Source organism: Terrapene carolina, unplaced genomic scaffold, assembly GCF_002925995.2.
Source record: "Terrapene carolina triunguis isolate 2854851 unplaced genomic scaffold, T_m_triunguis-2.0 Scaffold247, whole genome shotgun sequence".
NCBI lineage: Eukaryota > Metazoa > Chordata > Testudines > Emydidae > Terrapene > Terrapene triunguis.
This window is the reverse complement of record NW_020664598.1, coordinates 5235942-5253385: the sequence shown is the minus strand read 5'-3', so window position 1 is coordinate 5253385 and position 17444 is coordinate 5235942. Positions and strand designations below refer to the sequence as shown.

Here is a 17444-nt window from a genome sequence, read left to right as displayed (position 1 = left end):
AAGCCAGAGCTGAATGCAAAGTGTACAGTAGTCAAATAGTTTTAATTATGGAACTTAACACCTTACATTGAATAAGTGCTGTACAAACTAACTAATTAATGCTCACAATAGCCTTGCTAAGTAGGTCTGTATTATCCCCTTTTTATAGACATAAGGCAGCAGGGTTGCCCTGGAGTCTCCAGGCATTAAAGATTAATCTTTAATTAAAGATTATGTATGTGATGAAACCTCCAGGAATATGTCCAACCAAAACTGGCAACCCGAATAAGGCCTGATCCAAAATCCAATGAAGTAAATGGAAAGACTGCCACTGATTTAATGGGGTTTGGATTAGGTCCATAGAGGGGATAAGTGACTTGATTAAGGTTCCACAATAAGTCAATATCAGAACCACTTTTAGGGTTCCCAACTTTCAAATCGCACAAAACCGAACACTCTTGCCCTGCTCCCTGCCCCAACCCCGCTCAATCCATTACCCCTCCCTCCGTTGCTCGCACTGCCCCATCCTCAGTCGCTAATTTTCACTGGACTGGAGCAGGAGGTTGGGGTGTGGTTTCCAGCTGGGGGTGCGGGCTCCGGGGTGGGGCCAGAAATGAGGAGTTCAGCATGTGGGAGGGGGCTCTGGGCTGGGGCAGGGGGCTGGGGTGAGGGCTCTGGCTGGGGGGTGCGTACTATAGAGTGGGGCCAGAGATGAGGGGCTTGGGGTGCAGAAGGAGGCTCAGGGCTGGGACCAAGGAGTTTGGAGTGCAGGAGGGGGCTCAGGGCTGGGGCAGGGGGTTGGGGTGCAGGAGAGGGTTCAGGGTGCAGGCTACAGGCAGCGCTTACTACAGGCAGCTCCTGGGAAGCGGCTGGCATGTCCTTCCAGCTCCTAGTCAGAGACACGGCCTGGTGGCTCTGAGTGCTGCCCCTGCCCACAGGCGCCGCTCCCACAGCTTCCATTGGCTGCAGTTCCCAGCCAATGGGATCTGTGGAGCTGGTGCTCGGGGCAGGAGCAGCTTGTGGAGCGCACATGGCCGCTGCTAGGCCTAGGAGCGAGAGGGACATACCAGCCATTTCCCGGGAGCTGCATGGAGCCGGGTAGGGACCAGGAGACAGTTATCCAGGACAGTCTGTGTTACTAAGGCCCTGGGGCCCAGCAGGACAGGCCATCTCGGCACAGTATGGCCCAAGGGACTGTGATGGAGGGCCCAGGTTACTGCAGCTGTTCACAGGCCTGATCCGCACTGGCTGCGCCCTGCGGCTGCCCTTTGACTCCCTCGGGCCCAGGCCCCCTGGAGCGATGGGCGGGTGCCCTGCGCCCCGACCCCCCACCACCGGTCGCAAGGACAGAGCCACGTGCAAGGATAGGAGCTCCCACCTCGCTCCCCCGCGCCCGACCCAGCCACCATCTTACTCCCTCCCCTCCACTTGTCACTTCCCTCCAGTCGGGTTTTCGCGCCAAACTGCGCCTGACCACACGGGAGGGCGGGGAAGGGGCGGGGCTTCAGCACCTCCTCCAATCCTCTTCCGTCTCCATGGCGACTCCCCGCTCGCTTCCGGATCAGCCTGGACGTCGCTGGGCCAATCACCGGCGTCAAGTTCCAGACTGGCCAATAGGGACGCGCGTCTCCTACCTCGGTAGAACGTTTCTTAGCCCCGCCTCAATCCCCAGTTTTGCCGCGAAAACCGGCTGGTCCGCGCGTGTCCGTTACTGGGGCGATACGAGGTGACTGAGCCGGGGGGCAGCGAGTTATCAGGAGATCTTGGCGGGGGACAGAGGAGGTGGGGCGGATGGGGGATGCCCTCGGGGGTCGGATGGGGGATGCCCTCGGGGGTTGGATGGGGAGTGGGGGCGGGGTTGGATGGGGGATGCCCTCGGGGGTTAGGCCGTGGGGGGTCGGATGGGGGATCCCCGGGGGTCGGATGGGGAGTGGGGGTAGATGGGGGTTATTGCAGGGGTGTGTCAGACGGGAGCGCTCTCTGCGGAGGGAGCCGGGCTAATCGTATCCCCTTCTCTGCGGCTTGCCCAGGGCGGTGGAGCAATCTTCGCCATGTCCGGCTTTGACGATCCCGGCATTTACTACAGCGACAGCTTTGGGGGCGACCCGGCGTCAGATGAGGGTCAGGTCCGGAAATCCCAGCTGCAGAGGCGGTTCAAGGAGTTCCTGAGGCAGTACCGGGTGGGCACGGACCGGTCTGGCTTCACCTTCAAATACAGGTGCTGCTGAGACAGAGAAGGAATCCCTCCAGCCAACTCTGCCTGTAGCTATCTGCCTTCTCTTCTCCCTTTGAAGGGGCAGCTGTTAACTTTCCTTCTAGTGTGGGTCCAATCTAAATAATTGTTAGCGCTTACATAGCGCTTTCACCTGTAGCTCCCAAACAGCTTTTCACTGGATGGTCAGTGTCATCATCGCTGTTTGTGCAGGTGGGGAAACTGAGGCACTGAGAGGTGTAGTGATTTCCCTGGGATCACACAGCATGCCAGTGACAGAGCAGGGAATGAAACCTGGTTCTCTAGACTCCTTGTCCAGTGCCCCATTCACTGGATTATGCTGCCCTCCATGGCCTGCACTGCAAAGTTTGGCTCTAGATCTGAATTTCAAGTCCCCAGTTTCATGTTTCAGGGTGTTTAAATCTGGGGTTTAGTTTGGGTTTCTCTTTAGTGTAAGTCAGTAATGGGTTTTCATCCCATGTGTTTTGATGTCTGAGGATCCCTCTGTGGATTAAATGTATTTCTACTTCATGTATTTTTAAACTGCAAGGTCTGTGATTCCTTTGTTTATAGACTAAGTGCTGAATTATTTGCAGGATGCAGGGAAATAAACAATGGGCACAGATCACCCAAGAGACTGAGAAATAACCAACCATCCATCTTTTATTTCCCTGCATCCTGATTTTTAAGGTGAACATCAACAATCCTTATTACATCATGCATTTTAAAATCCATAATTTGGGTGTGATGGACCTTATCATTTGTGCTTGAAGTATGTGAACAGTCTTATGTGAACAGTCTATGTAACTCCGATAGCACATTGGCACTAAACGTTACATGTACCATCGGGGCCAGAACTGAGCAAGGTCTAGTTCCATTTGAACACAATTTTAGAAAGTGGATTTGAATGCCCTCTGAAAAATCTGCCCAGTAGTCTCTGTCTCCATTTCCTCTGTATCCCTTATGGAGCTCTCGTCACTTTCCTAGATCACCTTCCTTGCCAAGGAACCTACAAAATCTGTCCATTCTGCTTCCAATTTAACCAGAAGGTCACTTTGAACAATTTATAGGGTGGTGACTGGGTCCCTTCTGTGGTGGTTCCTTGCTCCTAGGCTTGCTGACTATATGCATTTGCTAAGATTTGCATGATGCTTTCTGCCCTTCAAGTCGTACTCTTGTCACCTTGCAGGGATGAGCTCAAACGGCATTACAACCTGGGCCAGTACTGGATCGAGGTGGAGATGGAGGACCTGGCCAGCTTCGATGAGGACCTGGCAGATTACCTGTACAAGCAGCCTGCAGAGCACCTGCAACTGGTAAGGATGGGGGATACCGTGGAAAGGAGGACATGGAGGACTACTGTAAGAGTAGTCTTAGAACTGGCATACTGACAGCTAATCATGGGCAGTCAGGTAACCACAATAGCCCCAAGGATTCTTCTTGGTGTGAATGGCAACTTGAGCTATGTTGTTCCCTCCCCAGCTGGAGGAAGCGGCAAAGGAAGTAGCAGATGAGGTCACCCGTCCTCGCCCAGCAGGGGAGGAGACACTTCAAGACATCCAGGTCATGCTGAGGTCGGATGCCAATGCAGCCAATATCCGCAGTCTGAAGGTGAGCTGAATCCACTCATGGTATGGACCAGTGGGGACAGGAATTGTCCACTGGTGGATTTGACTGTGGCGAGAGCTGCTAGAACCTGATGACTTGCTCAAGGCTTAGTTGGGAGGAAGGGGGGTTGGGTTGGATAAATGGTTTGGGTTTTGACCCATCTCTGCTCTGTTTATCAGGATAACACTGTACCAGACGACATGTATTGACTTACTACACTTGATGGGACTCGTTAGTCTTAGGGCTGCTTTACACACAGTTGTAACACTTGAACATTGGTTTGAGCCAGTATAGTTAAAGCAGTACATTCCCTTAGTGTGGCTACATTAACGCCAGGATAAAGGTGCTTACGCTGCTAAAGCTTATTCCCATACATTTAGGAAAATAAGCTATACTGATACAAGGCACCTTTATGTGGGTATATCCATGTCCATGCTAGAGGGTGTAGCAGTGTAACTACTTAAGTAAAATATCCCCCTCCCCCCAATTGAAGTAGTTAAATTGATACCAAAACTGTGTGTATGCCAGGTCTTGTTACTGTTTTGGTGGCAAAGTGTCAGTGGATTGGTATTCTGATCTGTCTGTTCATTAGGTGGTGAGAATTATTTCTGCATCTCTGAGAGTCTTTCTGGGGAACACTGCTTTCTTCACCACAAACTTCTCTCTGATCAATACACTGCAAAATGCAGCTTCAAATAATGAAGCTTCTTGTTAAAAAAGCACGGCCCCTTCCCTCTGGTCTGTGGCTGTGTAGTGCCACCTGCTTTGTCTGTGTGGGGGGAATGGCTCCTTCCCTGAGATGCACACCACAGCTTTGAGCCCTAATGCGTTACAGGAGAAGGGCTTGGAAAGGGAGCAGGCCCTTGGCGGGGAGGGAGAAGGGGTTCAGCAGAGCACCGTTATTAAGATGATGCTCATAGCACATACTAAAGTCCAGCTATTTCATTTTTCATTTGCAAATGGAACCAAGGAGAATAACCGACCTGGTAGTCCATTATATGGATCCAAACTACTGACCTAAAATATTCTGTGGGGAGGTGTGTGTTTGGGCGGGGGATGGCCGTGTTAATTCCAAACACTCCTCCTTGATTCCCTGTATGGGCTGCTTTCCCCATGTTTCCCACAAAGCATCATACTCCTGATCCTGGCTGCTGTGTTTCCCCGCCCCCCGTCAGGCTCTCTGCCATGTTGGGGTTTCCCTTCTCCCTGTGTGAGATGTTTTCTTACCACCCCCACCTCTCCTTCCTCAGTCTGACCAGATGTCCCATCTGGTGAAGATCCCTGGGATCATAATTGCTGCAACTGCTGTGAGAGCCAAAGCCACCAAGATCGCCATCCAGTGCCGCAGCTGCCGTAACACCATCAGCAACATCACCGTGCGCCCCGGTCTGGAGGGTTATGCCCTGCCCAGGAAGTGTAATACGTAAGCAATGGGAGTCCTTTCAGGAATCCTGGGTAGGGTGGGGAGACCAAATTCCTACTCTTCCTGGGAGTCCCCCTGACAGTGGATGCTGCATGAGTAGGTCTCACCTGGTGCTGGGATCTAGGGGACTGTCATCCAGCCCTTTCCTGGATGGAGAGTCCTCTCTACTCATCAATAAGTCGGTGGTGACTAAGTTAGTTGAGCTGTGAGTTGAAGGCCTTGCCAGGTCTGCATGTGTTGGGGGTTAGGGTGGTTAAGGCCAAATGTTAGCTACCAGAGTAGCGCAACCATACTGAAGTGTGGTCTCTGCCCCCCTCCCGAGCTTAAAGGGGGCAGTCACACACACGCTTCCCTCCTTCAGCACCTCACCTTCCCCAAAAGTCCTCTCACTGCCTTCACAGAATCACAAAAGTCCTTAAGTACCTGCTGAGTACCAATGGGCTGCTCACCTGGCCTGAGCTTTAAAAATAGATGGTCCTTGTCTCCCAAAGCTTCCAGTCAAAAAAGACTGGCTTTTTACTAATACTTGTAATTGCTCAGTCACCAAACAACGCATTGTGTGTGTGTGTGTGTGTGTGTGTGTGTGTGTGTGTGTAAAGATAAATGAAATGGCCTGCTAGGTCATCTGGTCCATTTAATTAATTAATTACCCTCCCCTGTCCCCAGTGCAGGGCCGGCTCCAGGGTTTTGGCTGCCCCAAGCAGCCAAAACAAAACAAAAAAAAGCCGCAATTGCGATCTGCGGCGGCAATTCGGCGGGAGGTCCTTCGCTCCCAGGCGGAGTGAGGGACCATCCGCCGAATTGCCGCCGAATACCTAGACATGCCGCCCCTCTCCGGAGCGGCCACCTCAAGCACCTGCTTGACAAGCTTGTGCCTGGAGCCGGCCCTGCCCCAGTGAGTGCATTGTTCTTTACAATGAGCCTGATTGTGAGACACTTTCTCACACTGAGGCTATGGCTACACTACAGTTTATGTTGGGAGAACTTATGTCGCTCGGGGTGTGACTAAATCACCCCCTGAGCGACGTAAGTTACACCGACATAAGCACCAGTGTGGACAGCGCTATCTTGGCAGGAGAGCTGCTCCCGCTGACAGCTTCTGCCGCTAGCGGAGGTGGTTTTATTATGCCGACGGGAGAGCTCTCTCCTGTTGGCATAGAGCGCCTTCACCAGATGCACTGCAGTGCTGTACATGTAGACATGCCCTGAGTAATACCTTACTCCACAATATCCCCATTGAATTCAGTAGGGCTATTTATGGTGTAATGTAGCATTCAGCATGAATAAGGATATCATGAAATGGCTCTGTGCACTTAGGACGGGCTTCCCAAAGCTGCTCTTCCAAGGGATTTGGATGCCCAATTTACATTAGAAATGAACAGGAGCTGTGTGTGCCAATCTCTAGGTAGACATGCCAAACCCGCGAAAAAAACGCAGAAATTGGGCTTGTTTTTGGCTTAATTGGCTTGTGAGTTGCTTGTTGGTTAGTTTTTTTGGCTTGTAGCTTGTTGGATCTTTTTTTTTTTTTTTTTTGCTCCCGGGAAGTGGGGGCAAGGGAGGAAGAAAGTCAGGGGTGCACAGCGGGCCCACCACAGTCCCAGACTGCATGCCGGGGGGATCTAGTCCCATAGAGTGTTGGGGTTCTTAAGGATTGGCTTGTTTTGAAATGGGCTGAGTTTAATTTCTGGTTTATTGTGAAAGTCGGGGTGCTTATTTACTGCGTGAAAATTGGCAACTGTGTCTCTAAGTGCCTTTGGAAATCTCAGCTTTTGTTGAAAATGACTTCCACGTCCCTTGGGGAGCCATAGACCTCGCCAATAAATCTCAGTGTCAGGATGTTTCCCTGCTATTCAGCCTACACTTTCCCTTTTATCGTTTATCCCACTAACCCTAACTAAACCTCCTGGTACAACTGTAAATAGCTCTTCTCTTCCTTTGTGTTATAGCCTAGTAGGCTTTTGTCCCCACTTACTTGTTACTTACCAAGCTAAGCATATTTAAACCTCTAAAATCTTTCCCCATCAGTTCATCTCTTTTCCCTTAATCTCTTTTATTTCTTTTCTCTGAGCGTTCCATTTTGCCTCCCTTTGTCTGTCTAGCTCTCTGGCGCAGGGGCTGCCTCTTACTGTGTCTCTAAACAGCACCCAGCCCGGTGGAGCCCTGATCTCAGTTGGGGCCTGTAGCATTTCTCTTGTGCAAATAGCCTCCTCCAGTTTGTCACTGTCTTGTCAGAATTCAGCATCACTGTCTAAGATGAGGTGGCTTTTCACTTACCAAATCTGCCCACTTTGGGAGCTTCCATGGGGAGACTCTTCTAGGCTTAAAGGCAGGGGATCTCAGCATGCCTTGCTGCCTGCTTCACTTATGGATCACTAGGCAATGCTAAAACTCAGCCAGTGTGTTTACAGGGCACTATTCTCCATCGCATCACTGGATGCAAATAGAGCTTCCTGATGGTCTCTCCTGAGTCCTAATGCCACTGACTAGCTTTGCAATGATCTGTTTCTTTAACATTCCCCCTTTGCTCAGGGAACAGGCCGGCCGCCCGAAGTGCCCCCTGGATCCATATTTCATCATGCCGGACAAGTGCAAGTGCGTGGACTTCCAGACCCTGAAGCTCCAGGAGTCTCCAGATGCTGTGCCACATGGGGAGATGCCCCGGCACATGCAGCTATACTGCGACAGGTAATGCCGGTTTCCCTTGCTGCCTGTCCTGAGGGTTGTTTCAAGGAGAGTCAATGGCAGATCCAGCCATTTGCTGGATGAGGTGATTATCTGGGTTTGGATGTATGTTGGGGGTGCTCTCGTCTCCCCAGCTTTTTGCTGGGGGGAAGGATTGGTGGGGAATGGATATAATCTTAGTTGATCCATATTTACATACCTACCTCGCAACAATTCCATGAGGCTTAATGGTTTGCAAAGTGCTTTGAGATCCTTGGATCGTGTGTGCAAAGTTGCTCAGTTACCATCATGAAAGGAGAGGCAAACTGGAGCAGAAGAGGTTTTTCTTTTTTTGTTCAGCTTGAGGTGAAGATGGTGTGAGGTTCCTTTGTCTTGAGCGGCAGCTTCCCTTGTTCTCCAGCGCCAGGAATCTAAACACCTTGTCTAAGTTCAGATGGGAAGGAGAGGAAGAGATGAAGGGGTTTTTCCCATCTTCAGTAGCCTCCCATCCCATCCCTTTCTTATACAGAACTAACACTCCTCTCCCCTTCCTCCTCTCAGGTATCTGTGTGACAAAGTCGTCCCTGGAAACAGAGTTACTATCATGGGCATCTATTCCATCAAGAAATCTGGCCAGTCCAAGAGCAAAGGCCGGGATAACGTGGGAGTGGGAATCCGAAGCTCTTATATCCGTGTGGTGGGGATCCAGGTGGACACTGATGGCTCAGGTAAGGCCTTACTTTGGTTTCCTCTCTGGCTCAGGATATAACATGGAGTTAGACAATCCTCCATTCTGAACAGCCTTTACCTGTGACCTCCTGCTAGTGATGCCATGGACGAGAACTGCTTTTCCATACAAAACTGCAGCACATGTCCGTCAATTCCACTCATGTAGCAAAGGTCACAAACTGGTCCAGATGGGATGTAGCATTAGTCCCAGGTTCCCTGTGTATATGCACTTCTGCTTTCTTACACAGCTCTGTGCTGCTTGTGCTTGGTAAAATTAAACAGGAAACCTCATCAGCTTTAAAAATCCACCTCGTATTTTAAAAGCACGCTCAGTTTTTGTTCTGCTCCCGATTCTCCACCCACCCCCAAAGCATCAGGCATAGCTTCCTCCTCCAGATCCTCATTTTCCTCCCCCTAGCATCAATCAGGCCTCTTGAGCCTGCTCCCCACATCAGGCAGTGATCCACGTCACTCTCCTCTTTATGTCGGTTGCATCTTTCCAAGGTTGGTTGCCATCAGCTGAACCAACTTTAAGTCTTGCCTCTTTATTGCAGAACAAAACTAATGCTTTAAGGCCCTCTACTCAGGGCTGCACTCTCAGGTTTCAATAGCAAACTCCGGTCCCTGCTGTGTGTAGTGAACTCAGCCATACTTTCCTGGTGTTACTAAAGTAGTGCCCAGACCCGCAGCTGTGCCAGGCAGGTGGATTCTGGAGAAAACTCTGGTGGCCAGCCAGGCTTGATCTAGGTTCATCTCTGCTGATGACAGGTTCATTCACAGTTTACTTCCCTCCACCCTTTCTAGGCCGCAGCTTTGCCGGCTCTGTGACTCCACAGGAAGAGGAGGAATTTCGCCGTCTCACTTCCATGCCCAACGTCTACGAGACTATCGCCAAGAGCATCGCGCCCTCTATCTACGGCAGCACTGACATCAAGAAAGCCATCGCCTGCCTGCTCTTCGGAGGCTCCCGCAAGAGGTCAGGGAAATGAATCCGACTGGGCACAGTGGGATGGGAGCAGGGGCAGAGATGTAACACAAGGCATAAAACCCTTCTGGGATCCTTTTCTGTTTCCTAGAAGCAGAAAGTTTCATGTCAGTGATGTTTTTGCTTGTGCATTGTCGAACCAGAACACCCCTCACCTCCCCCTCCTGCCTTTCTCTGCAGACTTCCGGATGGGTTAACCCGCAGAGGGGACATTAACCTGCTGATGCTGGGAGACCCTGGCACAGCCAAGTCGCAGCTCCTGAAGTTTGTAGAGAAGTGTTCACCCATTGGAGTAAGTGTCCTACGTAACCCAGGTTATTTCTTTACCATAAGGCGGAGACTTTGTATCCAGGCGAGTCAGTTTCTTTTTGCTTCACGTGTCATTGAGAATCGGAGCCAGTAGATGATTCTATTGATGGTTCATGGGGCAGAACAGAAGCCAGAGTGTGTTCTGCAGAGCTTGTGAGCTCGTGGGCCTGTTGATCACAGTAACCAGCAGAGAAATGGGCATAAGGAGTGAGCAAATATGGGTCGGAACCAGAGAGCACTTCTCACAGGGTCACTTTCTGAATGCAGCCATGGTTTATTGGAATATTTAACTGGGCATATTTTCCCCAGCCTGTTGTCCAAGCTGGCTGAGCTGCATATAACAAACTGAACTAACGGGGGTTGGAAGATCAGGTGAAATAATTTTGATTGACTGCATCTGTCAGACACCGAGGTCCAAACTGAGACTGAGTGTCGAATTTTATTTCCATCCATGTTTTTCTGCTGTCTTCATCGACACTTGTATCCGGGCCCCTTTCTTCCTCTTCAGTGGGCTGCAGAGTTATGTTTGTTTCACTCAAGTGACCAAATAAGCTACTTTCTGTATTTAATAGCTGCATCATCTGCCTAGGAGCCCTCTAATTCTTTGTAACTATTAGCCCAAACCCTGGCTAAATAAAGTCCCCTTACTCTGTACCTTGAAGGCTGCCAAGGCTGAATCTCAGCGTGTGCGTGCTGAGGAGGTACTCTCCAGGGCTCGAAATCTCATCTTGCAGCTGCTGTGCCGGCCTGTAGCTATTATGAGGCTGAGGTCACAACCCTGCGCTGGGTTTATTTCATTCTCTGGCCGAGTGAGGCAGATTCGGGGTTGCCATGGTGCCTGATCTATTGTCCTCTTCCTGGCCTTCCCTCAGGTGTACACCTCGGGGAAAGGCAGCAGTGCAGCTGGCTTGACAGCTTCGGTGATCCGAGACCCCTCTACGCGGAGCTTCTTCATGGAGGGAGGAGCCATGGTCCTGGCGGATGGGGGAGTGGTCTGCATTGATGAATTTGACAAGGTACAAACATAGCACACAGAGGGAAAGGCCGTGCCGTGTTTTCTGAGGGTGGTGTGAAGGGAGGGGCCTTGGAGAGAACTGCCGTCTTCCCTCGCCTGGAGAGAAATATACGCTCTGCTACAGGAAGGGAAGGGAGTTCCCCTGGAGGGCGATGTTTTGTGCTGTAGTGTGGAAGGGTGGGGGTTGTTTGCGGTGGATGGAGACCTGTGCCCTATGGGGAAGGGCAGGAAAAGGAGCTGTCATCAGGAGGCAATTGCAAGAGAAGTCTCAATTTGTGTGCATTAAAAATACGTGAAACTTGAGTGTGCTGGAGGAGGAAACAGTGCTGGCTGCATGAGGCTGTCCTGTGAGCCCAGGCCTCAAAAAGGGGTATTCAGCTGAAATCAAATGGGTATGACCTATTTTATTTTTCCCTCTCCACCCATTAACAAGATGCGGGAGGACGACCGAGTGGCCATCCACGAGGCTATGGAACAGCAGACCATCTCCATCGCCAAGGTGAGCTGCCAGCAAACAGCACTGGCCTCCAACCTGCGTCTAGCCCTCTGTGAAACTGCAGAGCTGCTGCTGCTGAGACTGGGGGAATGTGGGGAGAGAAGGGAGGGTGGGGATGGGAGCTGTAGGAATAGGCCCCTGAATCCAGCTTAGGGCTTCTTGCAGAGCAGAGTGACCAGCTCTCATGGACCCAGGGGCCTTTGCCAGAAGGTGGCTGAGCCTCAAGCGTTGCCCTGGGTTTCCTGCTAATCACTGGTTTGACTGGTTCTTTGGGGTTTGGAGCTACCGCCTGCTCTGGTCTGGGGAGCAGCAGGCCCTGGTCTGGGGCGATGTCTCTGTCCGAGAGAGCCTAAAGGAAATCCTTCTCCAATTCAGCATGAGTGGAACCAAACTCCCTGTCTTCCCTCCCAGCCACCCTTCCTACTGGCAACTCTGCCATGCCCCTTGCCACTCAGGCTCACGCCTCAGTGTAATTTTTGATTCCTCTCTTTCTTCTGCTGCCCTAAACTTGTGTCCTAAACTTCTGCTGCCCTAAACTCTGCTATCACCAAATCAAACAACTTCCCAGTATTGCATCTCCACGAGGCACCTGTTCCTCCCCATTTCTATCATTAAACTTGTGATGGGAGGACTTCCTCGAGCACATCCGGGGTGCATCCCACGGCCTCTTCACCTGTCTGTAGAGCACCTCTCATGCTGTTGGCGTTATGTATTAAACGTGGCTTCCACCGATGGGTGACTTTAGTTTAGGGAGGTCTTCCTCAAATGAGATTCATGTGGCTGTGCAGTCCCAACCCCCTGTGCTTATCCTGCCAACCTCCACCAGTAGGGACCTTTCCTTGGCCAACTGGATGCCGCTTATGGAGCCTTATTTAAATGCTGGTATGTGTGAGGTTTCCTCAGGGCTCTGAGAACCAGAGGTAGAGGAAATGGTTAAATATCTTTCCCCACCCCCACCCCCTGCCATCCCTGGATGTTTGTGTGATCCTGACATTGTACGCTGCATTAGGAGCTGTATTAAGAGCCAACAACATGGTTATTGTGTTGATGTGGGGCTTGACCTCCACTCCCCCTTCTATTTCCCGTGCAGGCTGGTATCACAACCACTCTGAACTCCCGCTGCTCAGTCCTGGCTGCTGCCAACTCTGTCTTCGGGCGCTGGGATGAAACCAAAGGCGAGGAGAACATAGACTTCATGCCCACAATCCTGTCCCGATTTGACATGATCTTCATTGTCAAGGATGAGCACAATGAGGAGCGAGATGTGGTGAGGGCAGGCGGCGGGCTGGGTGTTGCGACTTGCCTGGGTGGGTAGGACACATGCAGGAGGATTAGCTGGGAGCAATGTTGGGGCAGAGGATTTGTGGAAGGGGGCAGTGGAGGAAAGTGTCTGCCCAGCTCACCTCCCAAGTGTGTCCGGTGCCAAGTGGGTTATTTGTTTTGAAGTACCTTGCAATGGACCTGCTACCTGTTGCCCTTCTTTAGCAGGGCTGAATACAGCACAGCCACTTTGGGTCTAGGGAAGGGAACAGAAATTTGGCAGGGACTGGAAGACAGAATTAAAGGTGTCTCCTGTGGTCCCAAACTCTGTGCACTTAGGTGCTGTCAGGTCAGAGCTTTAGAACAAAGTGCAAGGCCCGTCTGTTCTCCTGGCTTGCCCCAGATGAGAAGGGTGGAGTTGGCTTGTTCTCTTTTGCCCTGGCACCTTCTGTCTGTAGGATTTGAAGGACGGAAGGAATTCTGTTATCCACCTCTTCTCTGCACTGTTTCTAGACGCTGGCCAAACACGTGATGTCGTTACACGTGAGCGCCCTGACGCAGACCCAGGCAGTGGAGGGCGAGATTGAGCTGAACAAGCTAAAGAAGCTGATCTCCTACTGTCGAACGTACGTCTGCAGCGACTCTCGGGTGATGTGACAACTGGGCCAGGCAGCAGAACCATGTGCAGGCTGCAAATCTTGCTGGGAACGTGCTGCGTGGTGCCATGCTGATGTGTTCTCTGCCGCTCTCAAACTCCTGCTGGGACTTATGGTTACGCTTAGCAATTCTGGACCTGCTGCTGGGCCGGTCACCTCCTTGAAGTGACTTCACTTAGGCGGGCCCAGTGTCAGACCTGTAATTCCTTAGTGGGGGCCGTCAGCACTCCTCCTCTACAGTCAGCCCCCAGCGTCTTGGGTTATTTCCACACCTAGTTCTAAGGAGGGCAGGGTCACCTCTGTTTGAGATACCAGCTGGGCAAGTTCTCACCAGGGCCTGGATTTTTACAAAATCTGGCCTGGATTGCGGTGGCAGGGGAAGAGGCTTCACCATCGCACTGCCTAGGTAGGGGGGTGGCACTGTCTTTTCCCCAAGTACTGTCTGGTTCATGGCGCTTCCCGTTCCCTTCTGACAGGAAGTGTGGCCCGCGCCTTTCGGCAGAGGCTGCAGAGAAGCTGAAGAACCGCTATGTCCTGATGCGCAGCGGGGCCCGCCAGCATGAGCGGGAGAGTGACCGCCGGTCCAGTATCCCCATCACCGTCCGGTGAGAGCACGCGTCTGCCCGGGTGCAGGGAGGGACACAACAGGGATGGGAACCCTAGATGCTTGGGGTAATACTACAAAGGGAATATGGCCAGTGCTGCCCAAGTCCCCTGAGAATGGAATAGGCTCCGGGTGACCCCAGGCCTGCATTGAGTTGGACCCTGTTAAAGCCACCAAAGCTAAGTACATGCTCTAAGGCTCTTCTGTAAGTGCTTCACTCCTAAAGATGGCTGCTCCTCTCTTCTCCTTCTCCCCCTCTGCCCACCCAGCTGTCCTTACCGTTACTGCCTTCTGCTGGCGTAGGGATCATGAGGCTCCAGTGCAGGCTCTCACATAGACCTGTGACTTCCATTGTTGAGAGCTTCACTGGAGGTAGAACCACCTAAGGGAAGGTGGCTAGGGCAGAGTAATAACCTACAGATACCAGTGGGTGTCTCCAGGCTGCACGTGGATCTCGCTTATGGTGGGAGTGGAAAAGGAGAAGACTGCTCCTTCTGGCCAGAGTTTTTTCCCCCCCATTTTCCTTCTCCCCCATTTTTAATGGACAACAGTGGCCTGAGCTAGCAGAGTGTCTGCTTAGTGGTAACTGTGCACAACTATCCAGTGCTTGGGGAGGGCCCTGCCTTGGGTTAGGTGTTTCCCTTGGGTGGGAGTCATTGGGGAAAGACGTGGGACTCATAGACAAGGCCAGAAGGGACCATTGTGATGATCTAGTCTCCCCTCCTGTATAACACAGGCCAGAGAACTTCCCCCAAAATAATTCCTAGCGCAGAGCTTTTAGACAAACAGCCAGTCTTCATTTAAAAATTGCCACTATGGAGAATCCACCACAGCCCCTTGGTAAATTGTCCCATGGGCCAATTGCTCTCACTTAAAAATATACGCCCTATTTCCAGTCTGTGTCCAAGCGCCCCACTCCCGTTAGATAGGATGGGAGTGTTCTGCTTTGCACAGCTGGGAGTGTCTGGGATGTGATGACCCTTCCCCAGCTGGTAAAGGACTGTTTTTACTCAGTGCTTCGGGATGTATGCAGCAGGCGGTTTGTGGAACGGAGGAATTTCCTGACTGAAGCGGGGAAGGGTTCTGGGGGAGTAGAGGCCCATGGTGATGTTGTTAGAAAAAGCTTCCCTGTGGTTCCCAGGCAGCTGGAGGCCATTGTGCGGATTGCAGAGTCCCTCAGCAAGATGAAGCTTCAGCCTTTTGCCACCGAGGGAGATGTGGAGGAGGCCTTGCGGCTTTTCCAGGTGTCCACACTCGACGCAGCCATGTCAGGCAGCTTGTCAGGTGAGGCCCCGAGCGATGTGTGTTACCCCCTCCCCCCGGAAACCTCTTGCAGTGTAAATCATCTCCTTTGAGCCCACTCCCCTCTGAGCCGAGTGTTCAGAATAAACCCCATCCCTCTAGGGGGGGTGCCACACGGCAACCTAACCTGGTGCTGCTGGGTGGCTGTGGTGGTGACTCCCCCGGGCAGGGCAATGCGCAGGGCTGGAGGTGCCCCTCATTCATTCTGTAGTAGGTGTCGTCATGTCACTGTAGTCCAGGCAGAGGGTTAGTGTAGTGCCTAATGCTCCCATCTGAAGTCGGGGGGGAGCCTGGACTCTCCCAAACCCCAGAGGAGGTGCTGAGTCTGGGTGTTTCCTGGTTCAGAACAGCAAGCCCAGGAGCTGCAGGGGTGTGAGGGTTGGATCTCCAGCTATGCCATATTTCCATGGGGAGCAATGGGAAGTAGCCCCTTGACTCTACTGTTCCTTTCGGAGGCAGAGGCTTACCCAGGGGATTTGCAGAGCGGTGTGTTTTTCAGAAGTTGAGATGAGGATTCAGCCTGGATGTTTGCTATTCGGTCACCTTTTGGCTTGCCAAGGGTTGTCCACAGTCTCTTGATTTTTGTGGGGAGGGGACAGACTGGAGCTCATGCAGTATGAGCGAGGTCTTCGGAGGAGCAGGGGCCTCTAATCCAGTGCCTCCTCTCTAGGAGTGGAGGGCTTCACGACACAGGAGGACCAGGAGATGCTGTCTCGCATTGAAAAACAGCTCAAGCGCCGCTTTGCCATTGGTTCCCAAGTGTCAGAGCACAGCATCATCCAGGACTTCACGAAACAGGTGAGCCTAGTGGGTGTAGACCTGCCCCCACCAGGGAAGTCTGAAGAGCTGGGAAACCAAGAACCTACAAGATAGCTATGGCTGTGAGGATTCTTTCCTGAAATGTGGCTGGGCTCCTTCTGCTGCTTGTGTACCTTCCCAGTCAGCTGGGTGCCAGGGAGTGGTGTGAAACCAGGGAGGTGGGTGACTGTCTAGGGAATGCTGTAGGGGTTCTCCATTCTGTGCAGCTGTGTTGGCCCTGGGACCCCACAATGCCTGCAGTTCCAGCTCCTTCCACTATTTCCACTGATATTGGAACAGTCAGAATTCCAATTGACGACGCAGAGAAGAGTTCATCCTGTATTACAAGGCCCTTCCCTATGTAAACGTCTGTCAGTCTGGAATGACTTCAGTGTTGTTTCTCACTGGGCCATGGTGAACTTTCCTGGGTGGGCTGCAGCACCCACAGCTCATGGCTGTACTGTGAAAGGCTCATAAGAGATTGTCATTCTCCTGCACCTCTTTTTTCCAGAAATATCCCGAGCACGCCATCTACAAGGTGCTGCAGCTCATGATGCGGCGCGGCGAGATCCAACACCGCATGCAGCGGAAAGTCCTCTACCGCATCAAGTAATCTCGCTTCCTCACCCTCTTGCCGGTGGCCAAAACCATCCCAGGGGACCAGGGGCCAGCTGCTGTGGATGAGGATGCTCCTGAGTTCCAGCAAGGTCTTAATGAAGAGGGAGAAGGCCCTGTAGTGCCGGCCTCTCCTGGTCATGGAAGACGCCTCCATCTAGACAGCTAAATGGGAGGGCACCTCAGGTTTTAACCAGATTGATGGCAGGAAGGGCTGCTTGTCTTGTATCGCAGCTGCTCCGGGGAACATCATGATATTTTAATAAAACATTACAAAGCTTTTAGTTGCATTAAAACTTCAAATAAAAGATAACGTTGGTACCAGTGGCTCTTGTGGTGTTCTGAAGAGAGCGGAGGGCCCAGTTTCGTGATTATGCAGGATTCTCCATTGCCTTGTGAGCTGTTCTGCTTTGCTTGTGGCTATGCTGGGACTTTCATTTGCATCCCCTGGTAGCTGAGCCATTGGACACATTTCCTCCCTCAAAATGGGCCTTCAGCCCTGTTGATTGAGGTCACACATACACATGTAAGTGCAAGGAGTGGCTTTCCACAAGAGTTGATCTTTCCCATGAAACATAAACCTCAGTGCAAAGACACATTATGCAACCTGTGACGTTGGGCCGAGACGTGCTGGCAGCACATGAGTAACTGACTGGCCCTAGGACGCTGTTCCTTCTTTGTATGAAGCAAAGAAGGAAATCTGTTGCTTCATACAAAGAGCAAGAGGTTGCTTGCTAAGCCTTTCTTTCAGTGTCTAAATGTATGTAGCTGTCCTGTGAGTATTAGCTCAGG

The 17444-nt window shown here is 51.8% G+C and overlaps 1 protein-coding gene across 2 annotated transcripts; it reads left to right on the top strand.

Annotated features, from left to right (window-relative positions):
* Nucleotides 1–1639: 1639 nt before the first annotated feature.
* Nucleotides 1640–16965, top strand: MCM5 (minichromosome maintenance complex component 5). Of its 2 annotated transcripts, none has more exons than XM_026657483.1 (17): nt 1640–1705; nt 2010–2197; nt 3381–3507; nt 3674–3802; nt 5050–5222; nt 7752–7907; nt 8445–8611; nt 9417–9588; nt 9778–9889; nt 10779–10922; nt 11355–11420; nt 12508–12684; nt 13191–13303; nt 13810–13938; nt 15079–15221; nt 15910–16037; nt 16549–16965. In XM_026657483.1, the coding sequence occupies exons 2-17, from the start codon at nt 2031–2033 to the stop codon at nt 16648–16650; spliced, it is 2205 nt and encodes a 734-aa protein (XP_026513268.1). In that variant the 5' UTR covers nt 1640–1705; nt 2010–2030; the 3' UTR covers nt 16651–16965. The 2 variants fall into 2 exon arrangements, with proteins under 2 accessions (XP_026513268.1, XP_026513267.1); XM_026657482.2 differs by having other exon boundaries at nt 1676–1761.
* The last annotated feature ends 479 nt before the right edge of the window (nt 16966–17444 follow it).